This window comes from Diadema setosum, chromosome 21 (assembly GCF_964275005.1).
Source record: "Diadema setosum chromosome 21, eeDiaSeto1, whole genome shotgun sequence".
NCBI classification, from domain to species: Eukaryota; Metazoa; Echinodermata; class Echinoidea; order Diadematoida; family Diadematidae; genus Diadema; species Diadema setosum.
In genome coordinates, this window is record NC_092705.1 from 1,794,255 (window position 1) to 1,818,761 (window position 24,507).

The 24,507-nt window shown below is 39.5% G+C and overlaps 1 protein-coding gene across 1 annotated transcript in view; it reads right to left on the minus strand.

The window, feature by feature from the left end:
- The window catches only part of LOC140244175 (uncharacterized), a 105,167-nt gene that overhangs the window by 14,215 nt on the left and 66,445 nt on the right, over positions 1-24,507 (minus strand). The window contains exon 2 of the mRNA XM_072323805.1: positions 8,288-8,336. Coding sequence (XP_072179906.1) covers positions 8,288-8,336 — 49 coding nt within the window. The remainder of the gene's footprint in view (positions 1-8,287; positions 8,337-24,507) is intronic.

The following is a 24,507-nucleotide window of genomic DNA, read 5'->3' on the forward strand; positions in this document are numbered from 1 at the left end:
TATTCCTTGTCATGAATCTCGTTAAAAGATGCACTTAGGTGCCCCCGGGGCCAGATCCCGTACCGATCTGTTCCCTTCTCTCAAGCAGGGAGAGCATGTAATGGCACCACATGGCCGTAGGTGATGTTCAGACAGAGGAAGAGAGAGCAGATGACATGGAAACCAACCATGTCATACTATCCTATCTCAAGAATTAAAAACACAACAACAATGATGATATCTCTTCTTCATACACTGCACAGTGATGCATCCTTCTAACAAACCATAGTCTACTTTCCGGAAGTTGAATACAGTGTCACTGGGGGAAAGGTGATGGGGGAAAATCCCACTTCCAAATGCCCCTACTATGCCTTTTCATGCATTCAACGGATTAAAACCAGAGTAGTCAGACTCTATGGAGAGAAGTTGATAAAGCTGTCCCTTTAATCTTGACCTGTAGCAAAGAAACTTTTTGTTGTTGTTGTTGCTTAGACTCAAGATGGGTGAAATGAGTAGATAAAACTAGTGGAACTGTTACCAGTTAAACTACATGTATGTCCCTTTTGTGAATAAATGGCTTGACTAATCCCAGAACCTCATTCAGCTGCTTCATGTGGTTAATGCTCTCAAAGGCAAAGAAAGAATGAGAAAATAAAAAAACAACAACTCATTAACAATGTAGATTAATTAAAGGCAAGAGACCTCTCCCAGGGAGTAAATGAAACATCAATACCAATGTGGATTAATTAAAGGCAAGAAGATTCTAACAGGGGTAAGAAAATCAACATACATTTGAGAGAGTTATCAAAAGGAAGTTGCCAAGGATTAAAGGACCATATCCTTGCATCTACAAAATCAGATGAGGATTAGAGATTATGCTCTTGAAACCCTGAAGAATGGTTTCATGGAGAATTTACCCAAGCCTCCTGTAAGAACATTCATGAAGCAGGATTACACAGCATTAATTGATGAAGGGGGGTGAAGGCAACACAAAAGACTAGCTTCCGACCTTAATCCCCTCATGTCTGGGGCTGCACTTGGTAATGAATGCTTGCCTGAGAGCCATGTCACAAATCCCCCCCCCCCCTTTTCATTCTCAAATGGTGAAGGTTTTTCTCTTTTCTTTTCTTTTCTTGCTCTTTTTAGATTAGCCCCTAGCCTTAGTTCTCAAAAGAATCTTTCATCCATGCAGTTTTTAATGAAATGCATTGTCAAGGCAGACACAGTAAGACTCTTCCAGGACAGCTATGAACTCCTTGAGCACATTCTAGTCAATACACAGCCCTTTCAAATTATTCTGCCCTTTACTGCCTGAATGAAATGCTGGGAGAAAACAGATGGTTAAGCCAAACATTATGGGTCGGACAAAATTACACCCAAGTAAATCCCTGTGTGTCCTCCTTTCCTCATCCTCTTGTGCTCTACACATTAAACCCAAAGTTCTTTGACTAGGTATTCTTGCCTGCACCAGCCACAGGTGTTCAAAATACAGAAACTGAATGAGAGCTTATCGTCTACCTTTCGTCTAACTTCTGTCTAACTTTCGTCTATCTTCCAACTTTCCGCTCAGTTTTATTATCACATTATTAGTTTTCTATAGATGTGGGTAAGAAAAATTATTTGTTTTAATGATAACTACTGCATATTTCCAGTTACACAATGCTTGAATGCACGGTTGCCAAACATTGCTGTGCACATATGAAGAAAGTGCGTGGCACGTGCTGAACCTGTATGGCCATAACCTGCTTTTGTGAACCTGGGTCTTCTGTTACATACCTACCCACCCTAGCCCACTCTTACCCCTACCCTTTCTACAAAACATTCTTACTCTTCCCAGGGTTCCAGAGACAAGCTTGATCCGCAGGCTGAAATCCTAAGGCATAATCTGCCAGGTTCGATTTCACTTCATTCCCCACTGCGTGCTCAATGCTACACGGTACTGCTGCAGAGAAAAGGAAGGTCAATATGTGTACGCCGAGGTATGGACCTGTTGTGCTAGGGAGGTCGGAGCTCCACAATGACACCAATTCAGCAGTTATCGATTGGTTGTCAGAACAATACTGGGGGTACACCCCCCAGACGGATCTAGAGCCCCAGGAATTCAGCATCAGTCGAAATGAAACGCCATTCAGAGATGTAAACACACAGGAGAGTCAATGCAGAAACACAGCCCTGATCAAAACTTTGAGAGAAAAGAAATGTTTCTTTGGCAAAATATTTCCCTCTGGCTATTTGTTGGAGGAGCAAAATGATGCCACTTGCTTCGCCATTTTAATATTTCACTTCCACTCTTTGTCCCTTCACAAGCAGTCCAACTGCAATGACCAACATGGTCAAAAGTTTATCACATCTCCCCTTCACACATTCAATTTGACTCCTAGCAAAACAAAGTCACAGAAACACAGCAGTGAAATTTTTTAGAGAATTTCTAATATAATATTTGATTGAATTTGCAAGTCATATAATCATTAATTTTCAGAGTCTTACTATGAAACTTGGTAGACGATGATTTTAAGTCACAATCATATACAAATCAAAAAAGGACATGAAGAAGTTTTTATTGTCTAATTTTCTGATTCTAATCAGGTCTTTGAAATATTTCATCTGTTTAATTCATGCTTAATTTCCATCAACAAAAACTGGAGCACCATTTCAAATTTCTTCTTCCTTCCTGCTAATACCATATATATATCATTTTTTTTTTTTTTTTTTTTTGGGGGGGGGGGGGAGGAGGGGAGGGGTCCTGATTATTATTCTCTCCGCCATAGCTGTTTTTTTTCTCTCTCTCTTAGCTGCTCAGGTTTACATACCAAACACAGACCACCTCATGACGCGAGTCGCGTGTGATGAGCGACACTTTAGCAGAGAGTGTTTCACAAAGTAAATGGCTTCTGTTTGCCATAGCAACACATTTTGAAACCCAACCCATCGCCTACGATGTAGTACCAAGAGTGACTCAGCAAAAACTGATTGCTTAATCCCAAACGCTCACATATGAATGTTTGTGTGTGTGTGTGTGTTTTTTTTTTAAATCTTATTCATATGAATTCATGAAGTATATGATATAACTGACAAGAAATAACACAAACTGACATTGACATTTCAAATTCCCCCCCCCCCAAAAAAAAGCCGCCTCTACTAAAATTCTGTGACCCAAGGTTTTAGATTCTTTTAAAAAAGAACAACAAAGAAATTAAGCTAGCATGTAGATCCATTGTGCTTCTGCACATGGGTGATTCTCTGCGAATACTGGTCATGAATGTAATCAATGAGATCAAAGAAAGAGTGAGCGAAGCCTCCGTAAACTCAAAGACACATAACAAAGGACTCATACTCCAAGGTTCTGATGAAGTGATACAGTTTACACAATGCACTTCCCCAGTGTCGACGCAGTATTCAATAGGCATTCCTGGAACATATTACGTGACGAAATGTGCGACATTGCACATATGCCCGTCGGCGAGATGAACAACAGTCATGAGCGTCCAAGGTGCTGTTTTTCATTGCCAAAAGGGCTTACAATGGTACACTCAGTAATATTAAATCCCCTACAGCAAGGTGAAATGATAACAATAGCACAACATCACACACGCAAAAGACATGAAAACACATAAATTCATTACTAGACATTGTCCTCGGATAACAAGTAGAACGGGTTTGCTCTAGTTTAGCATGGATTAGGCGGGGGGTCGATTGGGAATGGATTATGTATGCAACACGAAAAAGATTTCTGGGGTTTTTATCATACGCCAACTGAGTCAGTTTTATGTTATGCTTTTATATGAATGTTTTTCAATAAGTTTGCATGTAGGTCCTATTTATTCATGATGTACTATCACATGTTCTTGATGTTTTTGTCTAAATACCACCATTCCTGTATGTAAACATCTCCCACTGAATTTCCAGTCATATTTCTATTGGACAAATGAATAATGAATAAATGAATTAAATTAGAATTAAATTAGATTAAATGAAATTCAATTAAAGTGAATTAATTTGAAAAAGAAAACAACCCACAACTATCATTTTCTTTTCATCCTCCCCACTAATACTGTGGGGGGGGGGGGGGGGGGGGAATCCCCAAAACAATGCAGTTACCAGATAAGCACTACGAATACAGTGACTCAATCACTAAGTCTTACTCATTCTTGACAAAATTTTTCTGTGACTCATTCAAAGAAGAAATCCACTGTCTCATGAAACTCACATGTGGCAGCCATGTTTTGAAAAGCTACAATGATACTCGACACACGTTGCGTAAGAATCAGCCCAACCGTGACACAGGTTGCTTCCAGTTTCCTTGACAGCTAATCCACTACTATAATAACTAGCTTGAAATGATTTTCTAATGCTCTTGAACATCAGCCACCTGCCAGCAAAGTAAATTCAGCACATTACTATGTACACGAAGTTTGTACCAGTCTTACAGCAAGTGGGGAGAGCAATTAAAAGATTTCCTTTCAAATTTGATGAAGATTTAATGTGTCCGGCCCATGGCTTTAAGATAAAATACTCAATTTTATAAGCAGATAACTGAATGTTACGCCAAAGGATCAAGATTCATCGTTACCGGTACTCAGACACTGAATTTAAATTCATCACATCGCAGTCTATCGCCAAAATGAGCTTAACTACATAATGTTTGCTACATAAAAGAAGAGGCTTGTATGGGATAGAGACATTAAGCAGTGCATCAGGGGCACTCTCATGAGTTTTTAACACACCTCTGGGTGTGTCATTCACTACAAATTAACCCTCCGAGATGCGCGAATTCCACGGCCACGTGTTTACAGCATGACTAATCGTTGTTCCTAAGTTGATAGAAATTTGATACCGGCACGCTGCGATCTCTGACATAACGACAAGCCACGTACCTCATGTCACCTCGCAACCAAATGGGAATGAACTGAATTCTCACATTTCAATATCACAGCAACTCAAGCTCTCATCAGAACAGCACATTTTGACTCATTTGGGGGTTGTGCCTCAAGAAATTAATTATTAAAACTCTCTTTAAGATTATGGGATGAATTGTTTAATTAAACTGTATACTCACTTAAAGTTTATGAGCATTTACTTACTTAATAACAACGGAGGAAAAAGATGCAATGACATACAAGCTTTATGAACAATTTGTTACTTTTCCAATCTCTTATCAAATGCAGCACAACAGCACATTATATGTGGAATGCTTTTTCCAATCCCATGCATAGAACCTTCATGCCTGTCGCACAGCACAAGTAATTTAGTAGCCTGTAGAATCTGCAATTATTCATGAAAAAAGTCGGTGCTTGCAGCGGAACACGTGGGAATCAAATGTTAGGTGACTGCCATTTCCCCCACAGGTTGGGGAATTCAGGTTTTCTGTCATTATGCGATTTTCTCAGAAAAAAAAAAAAAAATGTCATCCTTCCTGAATAAGGGATAGTCAGCTTTCACTATCTCCTGCATTTGGGCAATCATTTTTTTTTTTTTTTTTTTTTAATCACAGTTCTGAAGAAGTACGATTCAATTCAACTTAATCAAATTCCAATTTATTATGAATTTTCCAAGTAACAGTAAGCACACTGAATTATCCCAGCCAATTAAAAATTGTCAGAAGCAGGAGGCAAATGCACAAAAGAAAAAAAGTCAAGTAATTAAAACTTCTATTTAATGAAATTAATAATGTTCCTCTACCTTTACATGAACTGCACAAGGGAGTAGTACTCGGTATAGAATCAACTACCTATATTTAACTGAGATCACATGGTGTGTAATAATAAAAAAAGAAGATAATAAATCTGCATAATTTGTCATATCACACACTTCCCTACATGGACTTTTATGTTATGATGTTTATCCTATACATCCCAAAGTCCTAAATCACTATATAACTGGAATTGTCTTTTCATTTGTAACCAGAAATTTAGTGATTGGAAATCAGAATGATTGCATACATAAGACTAGGTTGTGTTTGTATTTTCTTCGTAGCATGGGGAGGAACTAGAAAGTTGAACATTTTTTTTTCTCTCTTATTTCTAAATGCAAGCACCAAAAGCTTGATTTAACAGGTGTCTTCAATTTCATTTTTGTCATATTGTGGCAAATAACATCAGCTGATGTCCAGGTGCAACAAAATAATCAGATGCACACTGCATGAAAAATGACTAATGAAAAATGTTTATTTAGTAGAGCCCTAGCTGCACCACAGATGCAACATGAACGGTGAAAGGAGTGGAAAATACCAGTAGCTACCATTACGTGGTTGCTTCACCATCACACTTGCAATTAGCCAATTGACCCCCATTACTTTCCCCTGAGTCAGAGTGAAGTACAACTGCCATGCTGCTCTAATCCTGTGATGCACACTTTCTATACATGAATCCATGGCTATTTCCATTGGTGGTTGAATACCTTTTCATGCTTTCTGTTTATTTTACACAAAACAGAATACATGCATTATAATAGGCCAGTAGAACACTTGATAACTTGAAACTCTGTATCTGGTTGTAGAAGGAATAGTCATTACATCGAAATGCTGCAAGGAGAAATAAACAGGTCCTTTAACTTCAATTTAGCTACTGTGATGCTGTAAGGGAATAATTTTCCTGGTATCACATAGCAATTTGCTATGCATTTTGGTATGACTGTTATACAAAGAGTCATTTGCATAGCAATTTCACTACATAGACTGGTACACCATTTGTTCAAAATATTTGTCCACCAACTGAAGTCGCTATTCATTTTCGAGAAGAAAATTATTCCCTGTACAGGTGGGGGGGGGGGGGGGGGCTGCAGGTGTCCACAGGATCAGGCATTCTATTTCGTAGAAGTAAATGTTATGTACATTAAAATTCTATATTGACTGTGGTGACAAAGTCAACAGACTAGTCATTATTTGGAGCACTGCTTAATAGTTGCTTGCAGAATGAATGATCTGAACATTACAGCCGCACTCTTGATTCTATACAATTGAGTCCATCAGTCATGTCAACAACTCATTTTGTGTGTGTCTCCATCTCACTGGATTGCGAACAGCAAAAAAGCACACCCCCCAAATGTATCAAAAGAAAATACACTTCCGGAAAGACGTTGTTTTGTTTGCATTCTTCCCCCCCCCCCCCTTCCCTCCGGCAGATTGTGACGTGAGCGAGATCTGAATGCTATCAAAGGGTGCCTGCGTCATGCAATGCCACATTACGCCACCACACTAACGGTTTCTGACTAACATTTTCAAACTGATTCATTCCCGCATCATAATGTGTAATTCTACCCACAGGGAATGTAATGACATCACAAAATCTCTCTATTGACAGAGGAAAAGGAAAAAGACCTGACTCGAAAGTGGCATTTGATACTGACTTTAAAAATCCATTTTCAGAAAGAAACAGAAATTCTGCAATCAAAAATATATTGCCAATTTAAGAATCAGCAGCAAATTTAGTAATTAAGAGGTTTTTATACATTCTACAGACAAAATGCACAATAGATGAACAATGGACTAAAATGTAAGAGATTCAAACAGTTTTGCTTTACTCTATGACACCATGGTGAAGAAACATAAAAACTAAAATGAATAGAAAACCCAAACCAAAGAAATATTATTTCTGAGGGTTTACTCGTTAAATGCTGCTGCTCATACAGAAATATTTATTCTCTCTATATATATATAATATAAAAAGGCCAAGACACATTTTTTTTTTTTTTTTTGCAGGAGGGGTGAAATCAAATAAATTTCAGTTTTCTCAAGAATGGTCATTATGTGCCACACAAGGAATATTTCTTAAAAATGGCAATGTTCAACAGACATGACGAATGAGAAAGGGCGTGCAAGCAATGAAGAAGTCACATGATCAAAGATGGCTCTTTTGAGGTCACCTCTAAATGTCACCATGGCAAGCTTGAGGACTTCTGAATGATTGCACTGCATTTTTAGGATTTGCCCCATTTCTTCGTATAATTTGTACCAATCTATCAGTTGTCTTCAGAAATAGCAATCTTGTATAACTCGATTCTAAAGAGTTTGTTTGCAGTGTACTCATGCCATAAAAGTGCCGGGAATAAAATCTGTCCATTACCGTGGATGCCCTTGACGGACGTATTTTTTTATTTTTTTTATTTTTTTTTAAATATGATGTTTTGGAAGGTGAACTCTATTTTTTGAGCAGAGGGGGTCAATGACTTTGTAGTCTGGCTACGTGGGGGGGGGGGGGGTGTTTTTGAAACATCAAGTTACTACAACATACATCAAGTGGTTGATAAGTGGAAATATTTATTCGAAGGTGGAAATATTTATTCGAAAGTAGAAATAGTTTCTGGTACTCACCATTGCCTGCTCGATCTTGTTGTCGATAGCACCGCCAGCTGGCGACGTGCTGCAACGGAGAAAAGCACATAATACATCAGTGTTAATGGGACTAAGAGGAGCTGGAGCGGGTTTCTCATTCCCACACAGTTTGTCATGTTTCAGCTGCACTCTTGGTGGAGTAAACTTGTTGTAGAGCATACGCATGTTTCGTCGGTTTTTTGTTTTTACACAATGACTGATGGATAAGGTGGTGTCTTCGAGTCAAAATGAAGCTTTTCTGGAGACACAAATACACAGATGAAGAACTCTCGATGTATTTTTCTCACTCTGTCCACGACAATGTTTCAAAAGACAGCAAAGATGGGGCAAAGTCTTCACACACAAAAAAAAAGTCTTGACAGCTTGTACACGGCTACTGATCACCGTGTCGAATCATGAGACACATCCAACTAAACTACGGCAGAGTAAGTTTCCAAGTCGAATGGTACACAAGTTCTCTTTGGATCCACATGATTACGCAAGCGCACGAGGGAAAAAAAAAAATCAGGTACGCAGCTAGGACGTCGTGGCACACAGTGATGAGGGCAAAATGAGACGACTGTACCCTTCTCTTTCCGTAGAGGGACTACTGCTGGGCCAAAGGAACGTAGCAGCAAGCAAGCCGGAGTGAGCTGGTTCTTTGCTGCTGTGCGTGCGCTGGGAGAAGAGGTTGGGAAAGAGCACGACGAAAAAAGAAAAAGTGTCTCTGACGTTTTATCTCTACCTGTCACCTTACAGACAAGCACCCTGCGAGGGGAATACAGAGTGACAACCGGTCTCTATAATCCAATGCCTCGTTGGAAACTGGTCGTGTCGGACTGACGTCAGTGCGACTTATGGGCCAGTTCCTGTTCCGCAGAAGGGGACGCACGGTCGGTGCTTTTTATCGACCCTGGCCTGGCCTGGCCTGGCTCAATCACGGCATGGATCCAGGCATGGGCAGTAAAACTTTCAGCTGCGTGAACACGCCTCCAGAGACTACACTTCTGTATTTTTCTTTTTTTACCTTGGGACTTTAGTTTATCCAGGGAGAACTGGGAGCGTAAGCTAAGCGTTATCCTCAAGCAACACTGTACCAACTGGGCATCCCAAGAGAATGCTCCTCACGTAATCTTCCGCCACAGAATAAACTGAGCTCGTCAGAAATCGCTGATCAAATGCACGCAAATAGACAACAACACACAGAGGAGGTCAAAATTCACATTGGCGATAGATAGCAGACGTGATGATCAGGGTTGTCAACTGGTAATCAAACAGGGGCCAAACTGCCAGGCCCTTCTTGGCAAGCAATGTCATACAGCAAGGTTGATAAACAGGTTATAAACATGCACGCACGCACAGCGTATGGACAACGTGCGAGGTCCACGTAAGACTTGTGTTCACAACACTGTGTAAAACTGAGGCTTGGCACTCATGAGTCTCCTGTTAACACATTGCACATCAGAGGGCAGGAATTATAATATGTCTGCCCAGTAAAATGCTCTGTAAAAAGTCCTTGTTCCTCCAAATAATATTCTCATTGGCAAGATTAGCTGGAGCTGTGTAAAGGTTTCGTGAATTGGCCGCTTGTGATGAGGTGAATATGAGGGATGTTTACAAGCGTGTTTTCAGTGCATGGTCTTCCCTCTAAGCCACGATCTGTAATGAGCTTTTATACACAGAGAGACTGTGGCGGGCAATACTCTTTTCAAATAGTCAACGCTGGAGTCTGACCCACAATGACCCCACTGTGTTCTCCATGCAAGCACAGGCGAACCCAGTGGAAATTTCTCGAGCTAGCGCACCTGCGTGCAGGATTGGAAAATTACTGTATGCGTACTAGGGAATTCCCATGGAATGGTCCACTAGCAAAGAGGGGAGTTCACGTAGCAATCTCACGATGTGGTCGCCTTTCACAATTATTTTTACTCAAGAAGCATGATGGGCTACGCTGAACTCTAACAAATAATTTGATGATTGGAATTCTGCCTCTGTTTTATAGTCCTTCCGGTATGGAAACCTTGAATGATTGAAAAATTCTCAAAGTTTTCCACCACATGCTCGCACTTGTTTGCCTGAAGAGAAACACCCCTACCTGAAATAATGGAACAACCCAATCACATGCAGGCTGCATGATACTACCTAGCCAGTGAATAAATTGTCCTCAAGGACCTTTTAAAGAGAGTGGCGGCAACGCTCCAATGCTTCCGGTCTCTTCTCTTTTTGTTGTTTTAGTTTTGTTTTGTTGCCACTATAATCTTCTCAGGGGTTGTACTCCCTGAGCCTGTGATGAAATGGGTTAGTAGATGGCGGTATGTGAAAAGTGCCCTCTTTGTTCAAAGTCTATATAGCTATTTCAAAGTTCAAAATGTCACTGGTAATTGACGTGCAAATGGTTTTGTACATCTTTTGGTAGTGTGATGAAATCACTTGGTTATTTTCCATGAAAGAAACTACAAAGTTATGAAGTCAGTCAGAGCATAATCTTCAAAAGAGGCCTTTTTTTTTTAAGGGGAAAATCATTTATATACAATTATAGATATAAGGGTATTTTTTAGCTGCAGGAAAAAAAGACTGATATTACTTTTTCAAATCTTTATGATCAAAGTTGTACTCCTAAAGAAAACAAGATTGAAAGTGGGCATCACAATAAGCATATTAGGAAAAAAGTACTACTCAAAAAAAAAAAAAAAAGCTGCAAAACTTTCCGTCAATTATACTTGAAAGGAAGTGTGGACAAATATAGACATGATGAAGATGATGAAGTAATGCAGACAATTTAATGAAAATTGTTTGCGCGAACTCTGAATTTGTACAATGTACTTTTTTTTAACAAGTGCCTATAAAAATAAAAAAAGTAAGGGAAAGCTGGTTAATCGTCATGATAACTGCACATATCCCTCTCCCCGCGTTCAAATTGGTCCCCGCGACGCGGGGAAAGTCCCGAGCTGTGGGACTTTCTCCTCAAAAACCATAATGTGAACGCTCGCTGGGACTTGTCCCCTCGTCCCCGCGAAGCAAGTCGGGTACGGGGACAAGATTTGGAGGGGAGAGTGACCTTGAGGCACAATTGATAGCGTCCAGCTGTGGTCATCAAATGTGCACATGCGCTATGCCTGGATTCAAGTGGCAGAGCTCGCTCCAAGCCCCAAAATGCCCCCACAGCTCGGGGACAGATGAGATACCAATGTGAACGGTCAGTCGTAAAAAAGATAAGATCTCTTGTGGCTGTCCCCGCGTCGCGGGGACCAATAGGCGTGTCTTCATCAGCCCGAAGCTCAAACTAGCGGGACATTTTGCGGTCTTAGAAAATAGCCCGATAGAGCGAATGTGCGTCTTCATCAGCTCGAACAGCCTACTTCGGGAAATTAGTCCGAAAATTGACGCATGCGCACTTTACATCATTACTCTGCCTAGCTCGCTGTTCGAAAGTGGATTTCCCGCTCAAAATCTCCTACAACACCGTATGTACGATACTACAACCAGGGAGGTGAGCAGTACAGCAAATTCTCTCCAAAGGGATATTAATAACGCTACTCTTCTGTCCAGTGACACATCTTATATGAAATGAACGAATTGCAATGTTTAAAACAAATCCAAAATACACACAATCTGCAAGAATCTTTAGCTAAGGTAGAGTGGACCAGAAGAAGAAGTTTACAAAAAACAGCTAGCATGCATACACGGAATCACCTCCCTGGTTTAAAGATGTCAACAACAGTAGGCCTAGTACACACATGTGATCCTTGAATACGCCGTCAGTGTATGCACTTTACACAATCACTAGCTTGTACATGCGCTTTCAATAGCCAGCTGGCTAACCAGAAGCGTGGAGGGATCGAGAAAATTTCGGGCTGATGGAGACGCACCCAAAACAGCGCGCTATTTCACGAATTAGCGCTCTAGTTCACGAACTAGACCAAGATTTTGGGGGAAATTTTCCCGATCAAATAGCGCGCTATTTGCGTCTTCACTACACAGATAGCGCGCTATTTTGACATCGGACTAGTTTGGTAACCGCAAGATAGCGCGTTATTTTGAAACTTCGGGCTGATGAAGACACGCCTAATGTGAACGCGGGGTAAGAAGATGATGATGTATACGTGTGTGTGTGTGTGGGGGGGGGGGGGGCTGGCCTTTTGACTGCACCTTGGAAATAATATACAAATATACTTTGCCTTGAGAGTTTCTTGTTAAAACTATGGGCAGAGGTGACTCCAAAAGAACTATTCACTGAGGGGCTGCACCTCTCACTGACTGTAGTTCTTTTGGAGGCACCGAGGCCTATAGTTTGACCAAGAAACTTGAAATTGGGCAAAGTATATTTGTTTAATATTTTGGATCAAAAATTCAAACAAAAGAAAGGGAAATGGGGGAAATGTAGAGTGAGCAGTCATATGGTGGATGCGATTTTGTGAAGGAATCCTACATTGACCATTAATAGCAGCACACGATTTAGAACTGCTTTGTCATGTTTGTTAAAAATGTTACATTTGACAAGCGCAAACACTGTGCGAAGCAATTTGCGCAATGTCAGAATTGTTTTTATGACGTCACATTCGTTCTGTTAGAAATTGATACATTTCCAGAGTGATGGTAGGAGCAGTGCTATAGAAATTGATACATTTTCAGAGTGACAGTACAAGCAGTGCGCAATGTCAAAATTGCTTTGCAGCATCACAATTGTTTTGTTAGAAATTGTTAATGATGGTGCAAAGCTGCGCACAATTTCAGAATTGCTTTGTGACATCATTTTGCAAATAGTATACTATTTGCAAAATGTTGTCATAGAAGTGATGTCATTTTGCAAGTAGTACTTTATGGAGTGTCAACTTTCTGAAATAGCTGAAAATACCTATAATCATGTGAAGCTCTTTCAACCAAACACAAGAGGATAAGTTTTTGATCCAAAATATAATCTGTACTATTTTGAATTGTGTTCACAAACTCCAAGTCTGGCCGTGATGTAGATATTATGCGGACAATAGCAGTGTCGCAAATGTGCGGGTCACTCCACACCCGCTCCGATTTTACGACAAAGTAATGCAAACGTTATCCGCATAATTGAGTTTATGAAAGGGGTATGCGACTATCATTTGCCTTGTACTTTTGTTGGGCTGCATTCACAGAAGTCCAGACTACTGGTTTAAATGATATTACCTGTACAAATGAGCTGTCATTGAATATGCAGACACTTGTACTGAAGAGGCTAATGAACTCTTTGAATGAGGTTTCTAAAAACGTGCAAACTGCACTCAGGATGCCAATAACTTTATGTGACTGATGCTCTCAAATAAAATTGATACGGCAGGATAATACAGAGAGGAATGTGATCATTTCCTTGTAGATTTTAAGTTTTAATATCATACACACACACACACACATACACATATACACAAAGGATTAATATTATCCAGGACTAGCAGTTTGTTATATCAAGTACACAACTAATATTACTTATTGGGGCAAATCAAGAAAAATTTGTTTGGTGTAAATTAACAGAATATGTGCACTTTATCTGAATACCAAAACCAAATAACACAATAATGTGTGTGTGTGTGTGTGTGTGTGTGTGTGTGTGTGTGTGTGTGTGTGTGTGTGTGTGTGTGTGTGTGTGTATATATGTGTAGTGTGTAATTTATAAAATTGCACAGTTCATCTTTGACACAGGAATACTAAATTTTCACAGATATGTGTCAGGTCTATAAATAAGCACCGGAAAGATACCGCAACTGCCTCTAGGAAAATCTGAAACCTCCAAAACAAGACACTCCTATGACCTACTTTCCTAAACAGGGTCAAAACAGGGTGTCAACAAAAGTTTTTGGAATAGAAAGAACACCAGGGACAAGACAGAAGGAATCACAGGAACAAGGAAAAATAAAATAAAAGGCAGGAATAAATAAAGGGAGGTGCAGATAAACTTAAATTCTCTCTTCTTATTTGCTTGTCTTCCAAGCAATGCAGGGTCCTCATATGACCACCGAAAAAGAGTAGGAATATGAAGACTAGTGAGCGGGTTAAAGTGTCCAATTCAAGATGACTCCCACCGTGTGTATCCACTATGATGGCCATCGGCTCAGTCAATATTCATGCAGCAGCAGTCAATATTGACCTTATGGGGGGATAGCAGGGGAAGGTTTGGATGGAGAAGATTCCAGTATGACATGTGGCACTCGGCTACAGACATGCTATCAACAGCTCACACTTGCACTTGAATATAATGTCAACAAAGAAACGCCTCCTCTCCCTAGTTAACATTACTTTATGGGGCTTACTGTGACAACGAAAACGTCACTGTTTAAAAACTGCCATTCATGCTGCAATGAGAAATTGAAATGTCAAAGCAACCAGAGAAAGTGATAAATTTTACCGTTACATCACGCTCGCACTTAAATGATGTAGACAAAGTAATATCCTCCTCCTCCTCCAGCAATCTATTCCCCTTTCTAAGTTGAAAATTACATGAGGCTTATAAATTCTCATAGGGAATTCATGTGATTTAAAGCAAAATCCTCAAAGTTTGAACTTTCCATTTTCCTCTGTAAAGAAAAGCAAAATGTAATGGCACTAGAGCGACAATTACAAGTTTTTGTCACTATCTATTCATATTTACATGAAAAATGTGCATGACAATCTGTTGCACACACGATGCAACAATAGCCTAGTCAGCAAACTACTTTTTCGCAAGAGGTCGCTAAGAGTAATCTGAAGCACCGAGTGGATGTCAAATGACACAATTATTACTAGTTGTCCAAAGTTTGGGTTCAAACTTCACACCAAGCCAGAAAAGTTACCTTCTTGGTGTATATTATTATTATTATCATTTTTTGTTTTGTTTTGTTTTTTGGGTTTTTTTTTTGTTGTTGTTGTTGTTGTTGTTGTTTTGTTTTGTTTTGTTTTGTTTTTTTTTTTGGGGGGGGGGTGCAGATTTAAGCACGACTTCTCTGCATGTTTTTCATCTGGGCCCCCTTTTTATCAAGAGATATGATCGATAATAAATTTTCTCACCACACAGGCTGCCATAGACTTACCATAGAAATCAACTATATAATCAATTCATACAACAGGGCCCTGGGCAAATCACCATTGGCTAATAATGGAATTTTTTGCTGTCAGTGTGATCATTAGCTAGGAGGGCTTGGAGGATGTCTTACTACATAACAGGCATGTGAACTAGTCGCCATAAAATTGCCAGATATGACGCAGCAAACGTCCTGTTTGCTGAGTTCAAATCTGATCTAAAAAACAAACATTTGTTACACCCTTTAAATGCTCTGAGATCTCTCACGCAATAATATACAACATAGAGAGGGCAATTCTGTATTTTGTTGACAAAACGTACTGCATACTGGTGGATAAGATAACCTCACGTGTATTCATGCAGTAATACAATTGTCCTACTGGAATCAAATGGATAAAGTCCAGGTGGGCGAGAGTAAAATGTTAGCTTTTTTTTTATATATATACATTTTTTTTTTTTTTTAAAAGAGGCACAGTGTAGTCATTTGTGCAATGAAAGTAGAGGTAAATTGTTAATTACACATTGTACCCTCACAACAACGGATCAATAAATAATCCCTTTAGTGGCCCCATTCCAATCGCAAAATGCGGACAGATAAATGGTATGTAGTCATAACACACATACTATTATATAATTCTATCACACACTGTAAAAACAGAAAAGTTTCTGATGCAGAAATATTTGCATACTTCATGGCAAGTACCGTCCACACAAAGATAAATACATGGGAATTTTTTGTCCATTACATCTCATCCACATAACTTGTGGTGCTATGACTGGTAATGTGCTCAAAGTCAACAAATGAGTTCAAAAGCAAAAACCGACTTTTCTTGAAGCAGGCACATACAATAATTCCAGTAAAATGTTCCTACCTTTATAATAATCTTCAAAGTAAATTTTGTATGTAAAAATACAAATTCCAATCCAGCATCTACCTACGTAAAAAATACAGACAGGCAGTTTTGATATCAGTATAAAACAATGGCAGAAGAACCCTGTCCCCTATCACTCTTTTATGAAGACACACAAAACTTTCATATTCCATGCTTTTTTATTCTATAATCCATTTTTACATGTACACTGTTCTGTCCTTTTGCTTTTCTTATTGTGCGTGTTGTTGTTGTTGGTTTTTTTTTTTTGAAGAAGAAGAAGTCAACATGAATATGGAGTGGCACTATACTTTGGGGTACAAAGAGTTCATTTCTATTGGCAACCGCTCTGATGGTTTGCTATTTTGGGGCTGGTGTATCCATAAATCCTATTAAACGACAAAAAGGCTGATGTAACACATGCTGTAAAATGGGGAGCGTATCGCATACCGCCCCCACACTAGCAATATAAATGTATATATATCCCCCTGCTATACACTGCCCACACTAGCAATATTTCCCTCTGCCATTAATATTTGATCCATCCCTGCAGGATCCCATATAGTGATCAAAGGGTAACGACCTCATTGGTCACCACACTAGCTACTTGTATGACTCAGCACGCTTTTTCAGAATCCACCATTTTTTCCCCCAATATCATTACAAACTCATCCTCCCATGAGAACTCTCTTCCATTTCACAATAACATGCATGAGCTAACACATGAGGCAAAAATAAAAACCAAAACAAAGCAAAAACAAAGTGTGAACATTTTTGTGTTAACATTTCATAATATTGTACGACCCTTGTACTTTAACTATACTTCTTGACAATAATGCCAATGTGCAACATTTCCCATGCTCATACTGTACATGTGAGTCCATAAATAAGATCAACATGCATTTTTGTTGTCTTTTTGCATGTCTATTGGTACCTAATGCAAGGCTCGACACTAACGGTGGCCCGGGGCCACCAAAAAAGAAAGTCGGGCCACCAAATTTCAAAAAAGGGCAAATTTGGTGGCCCGCCTTGGGCCACCAAATTTTTTTGAAAAGTATGTCAATAAATTCGTAACTTTTTGCGCCGGAAATTAGCAGTTAAATTTGTTTAAAGGATGGATGAAAAGGACTGAATGAGTGCCTGAGAGTGAGTGTTGCGAGTTTGTTAAGGTTTATTTATGAGTAGATATGTCCAACTTACAATTCTTACTATGATATAACATAAATATTTGACTCATTAAAAAAACAGGACTTTTAATGTTTTTTATTGTTTTTTTCGGGCCACAAAATTTTTTTCTCGGGCCACCAAAAATATGAAATTGAGGATTTTGGTGGCCCCATTGGGCCACCGAACAAAAAAGTTAGTGTGGAGCCCTGCCTAATGAAATAGGGCACTGTGAACTGAATAAATGGATTCACTCATAACAACCACAGCTGTATCCAGCCATACAATGACACAAAACCCGATAGATCTAAGAAATCTGAACAACATGAGCCACAGCAATATAATTACTAAGCATTGTGATCATGATCTTGTCAAAATAGGTAAGGATGCTAATAACACAGGACATAGCACTCACTTGCACTGTATGTACAAAATTCTGGAGATGAAAACTAGTATCACAACTCTGGGCGAAATACGATGAAAACACTGATACACTTTCATGCATGCGCATATATATACACACTGCCACAAATTACATTTCAGAGAAATAAAATACATCCATTATTTAATGTAACAGAGAGTTCTATGCTTTGAATGTCTCAGAGAAAAAGACAAAGTATATTAACTGACAGTCATACTGAGTCATAAATCTTATTGTATCAAAACCCCATGAACTGTTCAATGTACGTCACCGCTTGCATGGCTGGTACTGTTAACATCAGAGCAGCAGAATCAGGCAGGAGTTTGGAGGGTAGGGATTTGAAGTTGTGCTCACTTGAATTGCAGATGAAAGATATTAAATGATGCAGTCTTATTTGCTCAAGACAGTCTTTTCAGCTTTTCCAGATGACCCTGTCACTGTCTAAAATTGAACCATAGGATTGCCATGGTAACCATGTGTGTACCTGGATTATGAGGGTCATCCGAGGTCAAACATCTTGTCCAAGGATGTTCATAACAACACAAACTAGACTCGGAATTTGTCAAGACTGACAAATTAGGTGATCCGATTTTTTTTTTTTTTAATCAATGATTCGAGCTTTCACCTGAGATTAGGGACATTGGTCGTGTGATGTTTGGATTCTCATTTTGAAAAGGGAGTCAGACCTGCCATCTTGGGTACCGAATTCCGTATACACTATCAAAGAAGCAGAATGAACTATATTTGACCTTTGACCCCACTTTGCACCCCCCAATATGGCATCTGAGCAAAAAGTGGTTATTTTGTGAAATTATTCTTGTAACATGGTCTTTGCGTGTGCAACATATGGGAAAGATAAGACATGTATTCACCAAGATACAGGATGAAACATTTATGACCTTTGACCCTAATTTACATACCCAAGATGGTGTCTGATCAAATAGTTGTTATTTTCTGAAATAATTTACGTGACATTAACTAAACATGTGCAAAATATGGGGATGATAGGGGCTGTTTTTCTTGAGTTATTGCAAAGAAAGTTGGAAAAAGAAAGAAATATGAAAATACATCGAAGATAATCTTTAATTTCAACCACTTTTTTGGACGTGATCCCGACACCATATGAAAAACAAAGGGAACACGTACGATAGCGGAAAGTCTCAGCTACAACATATTAAAATCTGGGAGAAATTCACCGAAGGGTAAGTGAGCTAGTGCTCGATAAAGACAATCATGTCAGTTTTCACATCTAGAAAAATTCCCTCCCATAGAGATAACACGTCATAACGAAGATAAAGAAAGAAGTACATATGACCTTTGACCCCAATCTGCACAGACAAGATGGCATCTGAGCAAAAAGTGGTTATTTTGTGAAATGATCCTTGTAACACGGTCTTTACGTGTGCAAAATATGGGGAAGATAGAACATGTATTCACCAAGATACAGGATGAAACATTTATGACCTTTGACCCTAATTTACATACCCAAGATGGCGTCTGATCAAGTGGTTGTTATTTTATGAAATAATGTACGTGACATGAACTAAACATGTGCAAAATATGGTGGTGATAGAGTATGTTTTTCTTGAGTTATTGCAAAGAAAGTTGGAAAAAGAAAGAAATATGAAAATACATCGAAGATAGGCTTTGATTTCAACCAAGTTTTTGGACGTGATCCCGATACCGTATGAAAAAATGAAGGGCACATTAAGATAGCCCAAAGTCTCAGCTACAACATATTAAAATCTTAGAGAAATTCACCGAAGCATAGGTGAGCTAGTGCTCGAAAAAGATAGTCATGTCAATTTTCATTTCCAGAAAAACTGCACTCCCATTAAGATAACACGTAAACTGATCAAATTTGACAAGATTACTTTCAATCCAATATTACGAGGTGATGCCGTCATCTAATCAAAATGTTGTTAATATATTAATGAAAGAGCATTCAGTAAGCTGCAACATACTGAAATCTGGGTAAAAATTGGCCAAGGATAAGTGAGATACGCTCGAGTGAACTTGTAATTTGATGACGTCATTTTGAAAATTTGCTCTTTTTATTTTATTAAGAAATTTGATATCTTTTAATCATTTTTCCAGCATCGCCAACCCATGAAATGACATGTACAACTCATCAGCTTTCAGAATGTGTAAAGAAAATGAGGGGTCACCGTCCATCCTGACGAGTAAAATCGGATTTAAAATTGGCGGTTTTTTGGCATTGTTGCACTGTATATCGCCATTGACGCGCGCGCGGAATTTCAACTTTGACGGGCCCTTATGACGTCATATTGAGTCGGATTGACTTGAAACTTGGTAGACATATTCCCTGACATTTCAGGCAGGCGATAAGTGTGAAAAAACGGGAAATTTCTTTTGTATATGAGCTGTGCGTCCGTATATGCGCGCGCGCGTACGCGTCCGTAAATTTTTTTCAATTTTTCAAAAAATGCTCCAAATGGTCTGAAACGTGTGCAAAAAAAATTTGAGCTCGATTTGAGCATACAAATATTTCAACGCACGTTTTAAGGTATAGATGAATTTTGAGAATATGAATAGAATGCGCTTGACTTGAAATATATGTGACGTAAATTTCATTCAAAAATTCCATTCCATTAATGAGATATGATTGAGAATGTGTTTTCATATAATGACGTCATAGTGACGTCACGGTCGACTGATCACTTTGATTTTAGTTCGATTGCCGTCTTTGGGAGACGATACATATATGGTATAAGTTTGAAATTGATAGGAAGAGGACTTTCTGAGCTAATCGATGCACAACTTTTGGGGAGAAAGAAGAAAAAGAAGAAGAAGAAGAAAGAATCCGTACAAAAACAGAAGGTGATCCGAGAGGATACTCGGATCACCTAATTCAGACTCTGGGAATTCTTGCTCTCATACAGTATGAACCTTAATACTGTCATACCACTGTCACTCCTGCAAGGGATGAGCTCTTGATGTATGGCATACGTTTGTACGGGTGGTAAGTACATTTTCTATTTTTAGGGCTTAGAGTGTACACGTTTTGTGCCACGCGCCTGCCTGCCTCTCTACACATGAGATTCAATTTGTCATAGGGATCAGCGGCACAGCATCTGATGTGGTAGATGGGATAACACTGGAGGGAAAGGTCAACAACCTCACGCGGAATGCCAAGCAAGTTCTCTCCGCATCATCTCGCCGCGGCCATCTCGCCGCGGCCGCCTCGCTGCCAGCCCGTTTGCGCAGCTCCGAATGTGAGGTGCGCCATGGCTGTGGCACAACATCAACACGACACTGACACCGTGCAATTCACTAGGGAGACACTACAATACAATATTGACAAAAAGGGCTTAAAGAAGAATTCGCTGCCATGTAATGTACTATTCACCAATCTAAAGTATCCATCCACTCTATAATATGACCAGAGAATCTCAGTTAATATACACCTCGCATACACATTCTGTGAAACTATGATGATCAAAACCGAGTGGTCAACCCAATGGTGGTTACATTGGTCCTTACACCTGCAACCTACAAAAACATATTGACAGGAAGTAGCAGCAGAATCAATGCGGGGCGATGCCCATCAAATTTTGTCCAAACGTCACATCTTATCAATGTCCAGTCCGAGTAAATGAAATGCTTACGGTTTTCTTTTGGTCGTACTGTGTCTTCTTGCCCCTTGCTGGCTCGTCGATGGGTCCATTGGACATCAGGACAGAGGGAGAAAGAAGGACTGGGGAGAGAGAGAGATGCCGCCGATGATGCCTACGTGCATTGGTGGCGGGGTGATGGGCGATCAGTAATGCTGCGGGAATTGATGGCCGAGAGCGGATGGCGCATCGTGCAGATGGACAAGAAGACACGCAGAGGTGGAGGAGGATAAGAGGCTATTTTTGTGTACGTTGGTAGTCTTGATCGGAGGCAAGGAAGTGGATGGGAGGACGAAAGTAGAGAGGGAGGATGGGAGAGAGTGTAAAGATGGGAAAGAGATATACATACATGTGGATGCATGTAAGGGGGTTGTGGGTAATTGGGTCACATCGCTATGGTAACTTGGAAAACAGCAGGAGTGGCTGATGAACTGGGAGAAAGATGCATGGAGGAAGAGTAAGAAATCTCAGGAGAGTCAGAGAGTTGCTGCTATGTTAGAGTTTTTCTTCTAGTTCAAAGAGGAATTATATTGTGTTATATAAAATGAATGATAATTTTTTTTTCATTGTAATCTCCCTCCTCCCTACCCCTGCCCCCTAAAAAATACTCTGCATTCCTTGGGAAATATACTAAACAGAAAAATTAAAACATAAAAAACATACATAGCTGCCACAACTGTCTGCATTTGAATCTATTTTAATAACCACAGATTGACACTGACTCTTTTTTTTTCCTCGTGCCTGTTTGAGATGCTAAAATCTTTAAATTTTACATTTTGGTGGCTGGAAATGAAAAGAAATACAAAACTTCATTTCAATTAATCAAATTTTAGCTGTCCGATCAAGCCACCAAAAGAGAGCTTTTCCAGGAAATTTGTTGGCCCGACATCAAGTTTTAAAGGCCCTGGGCCACCACCAATGTTGGGTCCTGATGACCAATATTACAGTATGAGGATGCTGATTGCACGTGAAGTGGGCAGCCAATGCTATGGCTACTATGCACATAATACATTATGCATACATGAATGACCCTTCCTATCTTGCCAAATTAGGGTCCAAGCCCGAGACCGGAACTATGTCGTGCTGCGATGACATCATGAAATCCTATCACAGGGCATTAATGGTGAAGATCTCTACACCTGTGCCTATGCTAACAGAAGAAAAACAGAGAAATGGTACAGGGGGTGGGGGGGGGGGGGGGGGGGGACAAGATCTGAACTTCGGGGACCTGTTCCAGGAAAGTGGGTCTGGTTCCAAGACCGGGCTTTTGGTGGGCGCTGGCTCCTGGTGTTTGGCCTGGTGCCCGACTATCACTGGAATGCTGAGCTTTAAAGTTCAAGGAGGGGGAGGGTTAGCTGGTAGAGGACGGAGATACCATTCAAATGGCGCCCAGTTCAAGCTAACAAGGCTGAATGATGTGGGACACACTGGCTTAGCCCCTCCCATCAAACCCGTTCATCTACGTGTCATTTCAATGCTTGCATGATTAGAGACCGCCTCATGAATGCACGCATGTGTTTACGGCCTCCTGGAGGGTGGAATACTACCATAAATGCCAAAGCTACCCTTTTGAACGCACGCACGCATTGCTTTGATTGACGGTCTCATGTGCTAATAAACAAATGATGTTGAAGGAAAAGCTTGAACTGCATTACGTGTTTCCTCTTCCAAGTATACCAAGAGGAGATTAAAACACAGATGAATTCTCTGTTGAGAAACGTCTGATTCCTTCTTTGGCACATTTCCATGGTATTACCAGCACATGAGCACTTTTGTGGGTCAGAACATGCTCGGTTAAAACATGTGTGTAACGTCCTGTTCAACAATGCACCCAAATTCACAGACTGTACAACAGTATACAGTACTTTTCCACTGAAGACCAAGGGCATTGTAATGCATCTTGTACATCATCTGAACTGTTCTTTTCTAATTTCAATCATAATTATCATCACCATCACCATCATCATCATTTTATTATTGTTGTTGCTGCTGCTGTCTTGTTTATGTTCATCTTCATCATCATTATGATTTCATAATTTGGCATCTAAAGACAAGATAAAATACACAAGGAGCATCTTACAGTAGCTACCACACTGAAAGCCCAGGTCCAAAGTATGACTGATCAATCGTTGCTCAAGATAAAGAAAACAATAACAGCAACATAAAAATCAACCATCACGACCAACAACAACAACAACAACAAGTGTATTTGAATTACTATGGCAATGGCAAACAAGGTATGCATTTTTCATGGCTCCTGTGGCAGCGATCGCACATATTTAATGTCATAGGTCTCTGGCCGCATTAAAGTATACACATCTAGCCGCAAAATTCTGTCATCCTGCACACCCATAAACCCTATATTATCATGATGTACACAGAGCGTATAATATGGGGATGCTACTACCAGTACTATCCTGGCCATATTGTAATTAAGAATGTTAACACCCGACGTCACATAACCACAAATTGCAGCAATCACAATGTAAGTTAAGAATTCAAAGATTCAATCTCATTACGCTACCCAATCAAAAATAATGCCTCTGGCACCCTTCGGGCGGATGTATAAAAAAAAAATATTGAGCAAATGAAATAATTGATGTCCTTATTTAATTTGGACAAAATAATCAATGAAATATATAATTCCTACAATCAACTCCTGACAAAAAATATGTCTGCTTAAAATTGCTAGTCTTAACTCAAAACTTCCATGTCAAAATTAAAATTTATCATTATTATTCCATCCTAATATTATTGCAATTAACATTCTTATCTTCATTACTCATCAAGCAGGTATAACATCCCCAGCTAAAATGGATATGTCTGGTTACATTGCCATAGCTATAAGGGGCATTAGAGTACATATAAATTAAAAACAACACTATTGCTTGTGTCTGTTTAAAACCTGAAACCAGTTTGCAGTTTTCACAACCATAATTACATCTTAGATATGATAATTGTACTTTAAATATTTATGACGATTTAGGGAAAAATAATCTTGCTGTATCCCCAAGCAGGTTTTGTCCATGCGTAAGCTACATCTAAATATTTTTGATATCTCAAAACAAGTCAGTTTCTTTGATTGTACATCTCTGATTTATGAAATG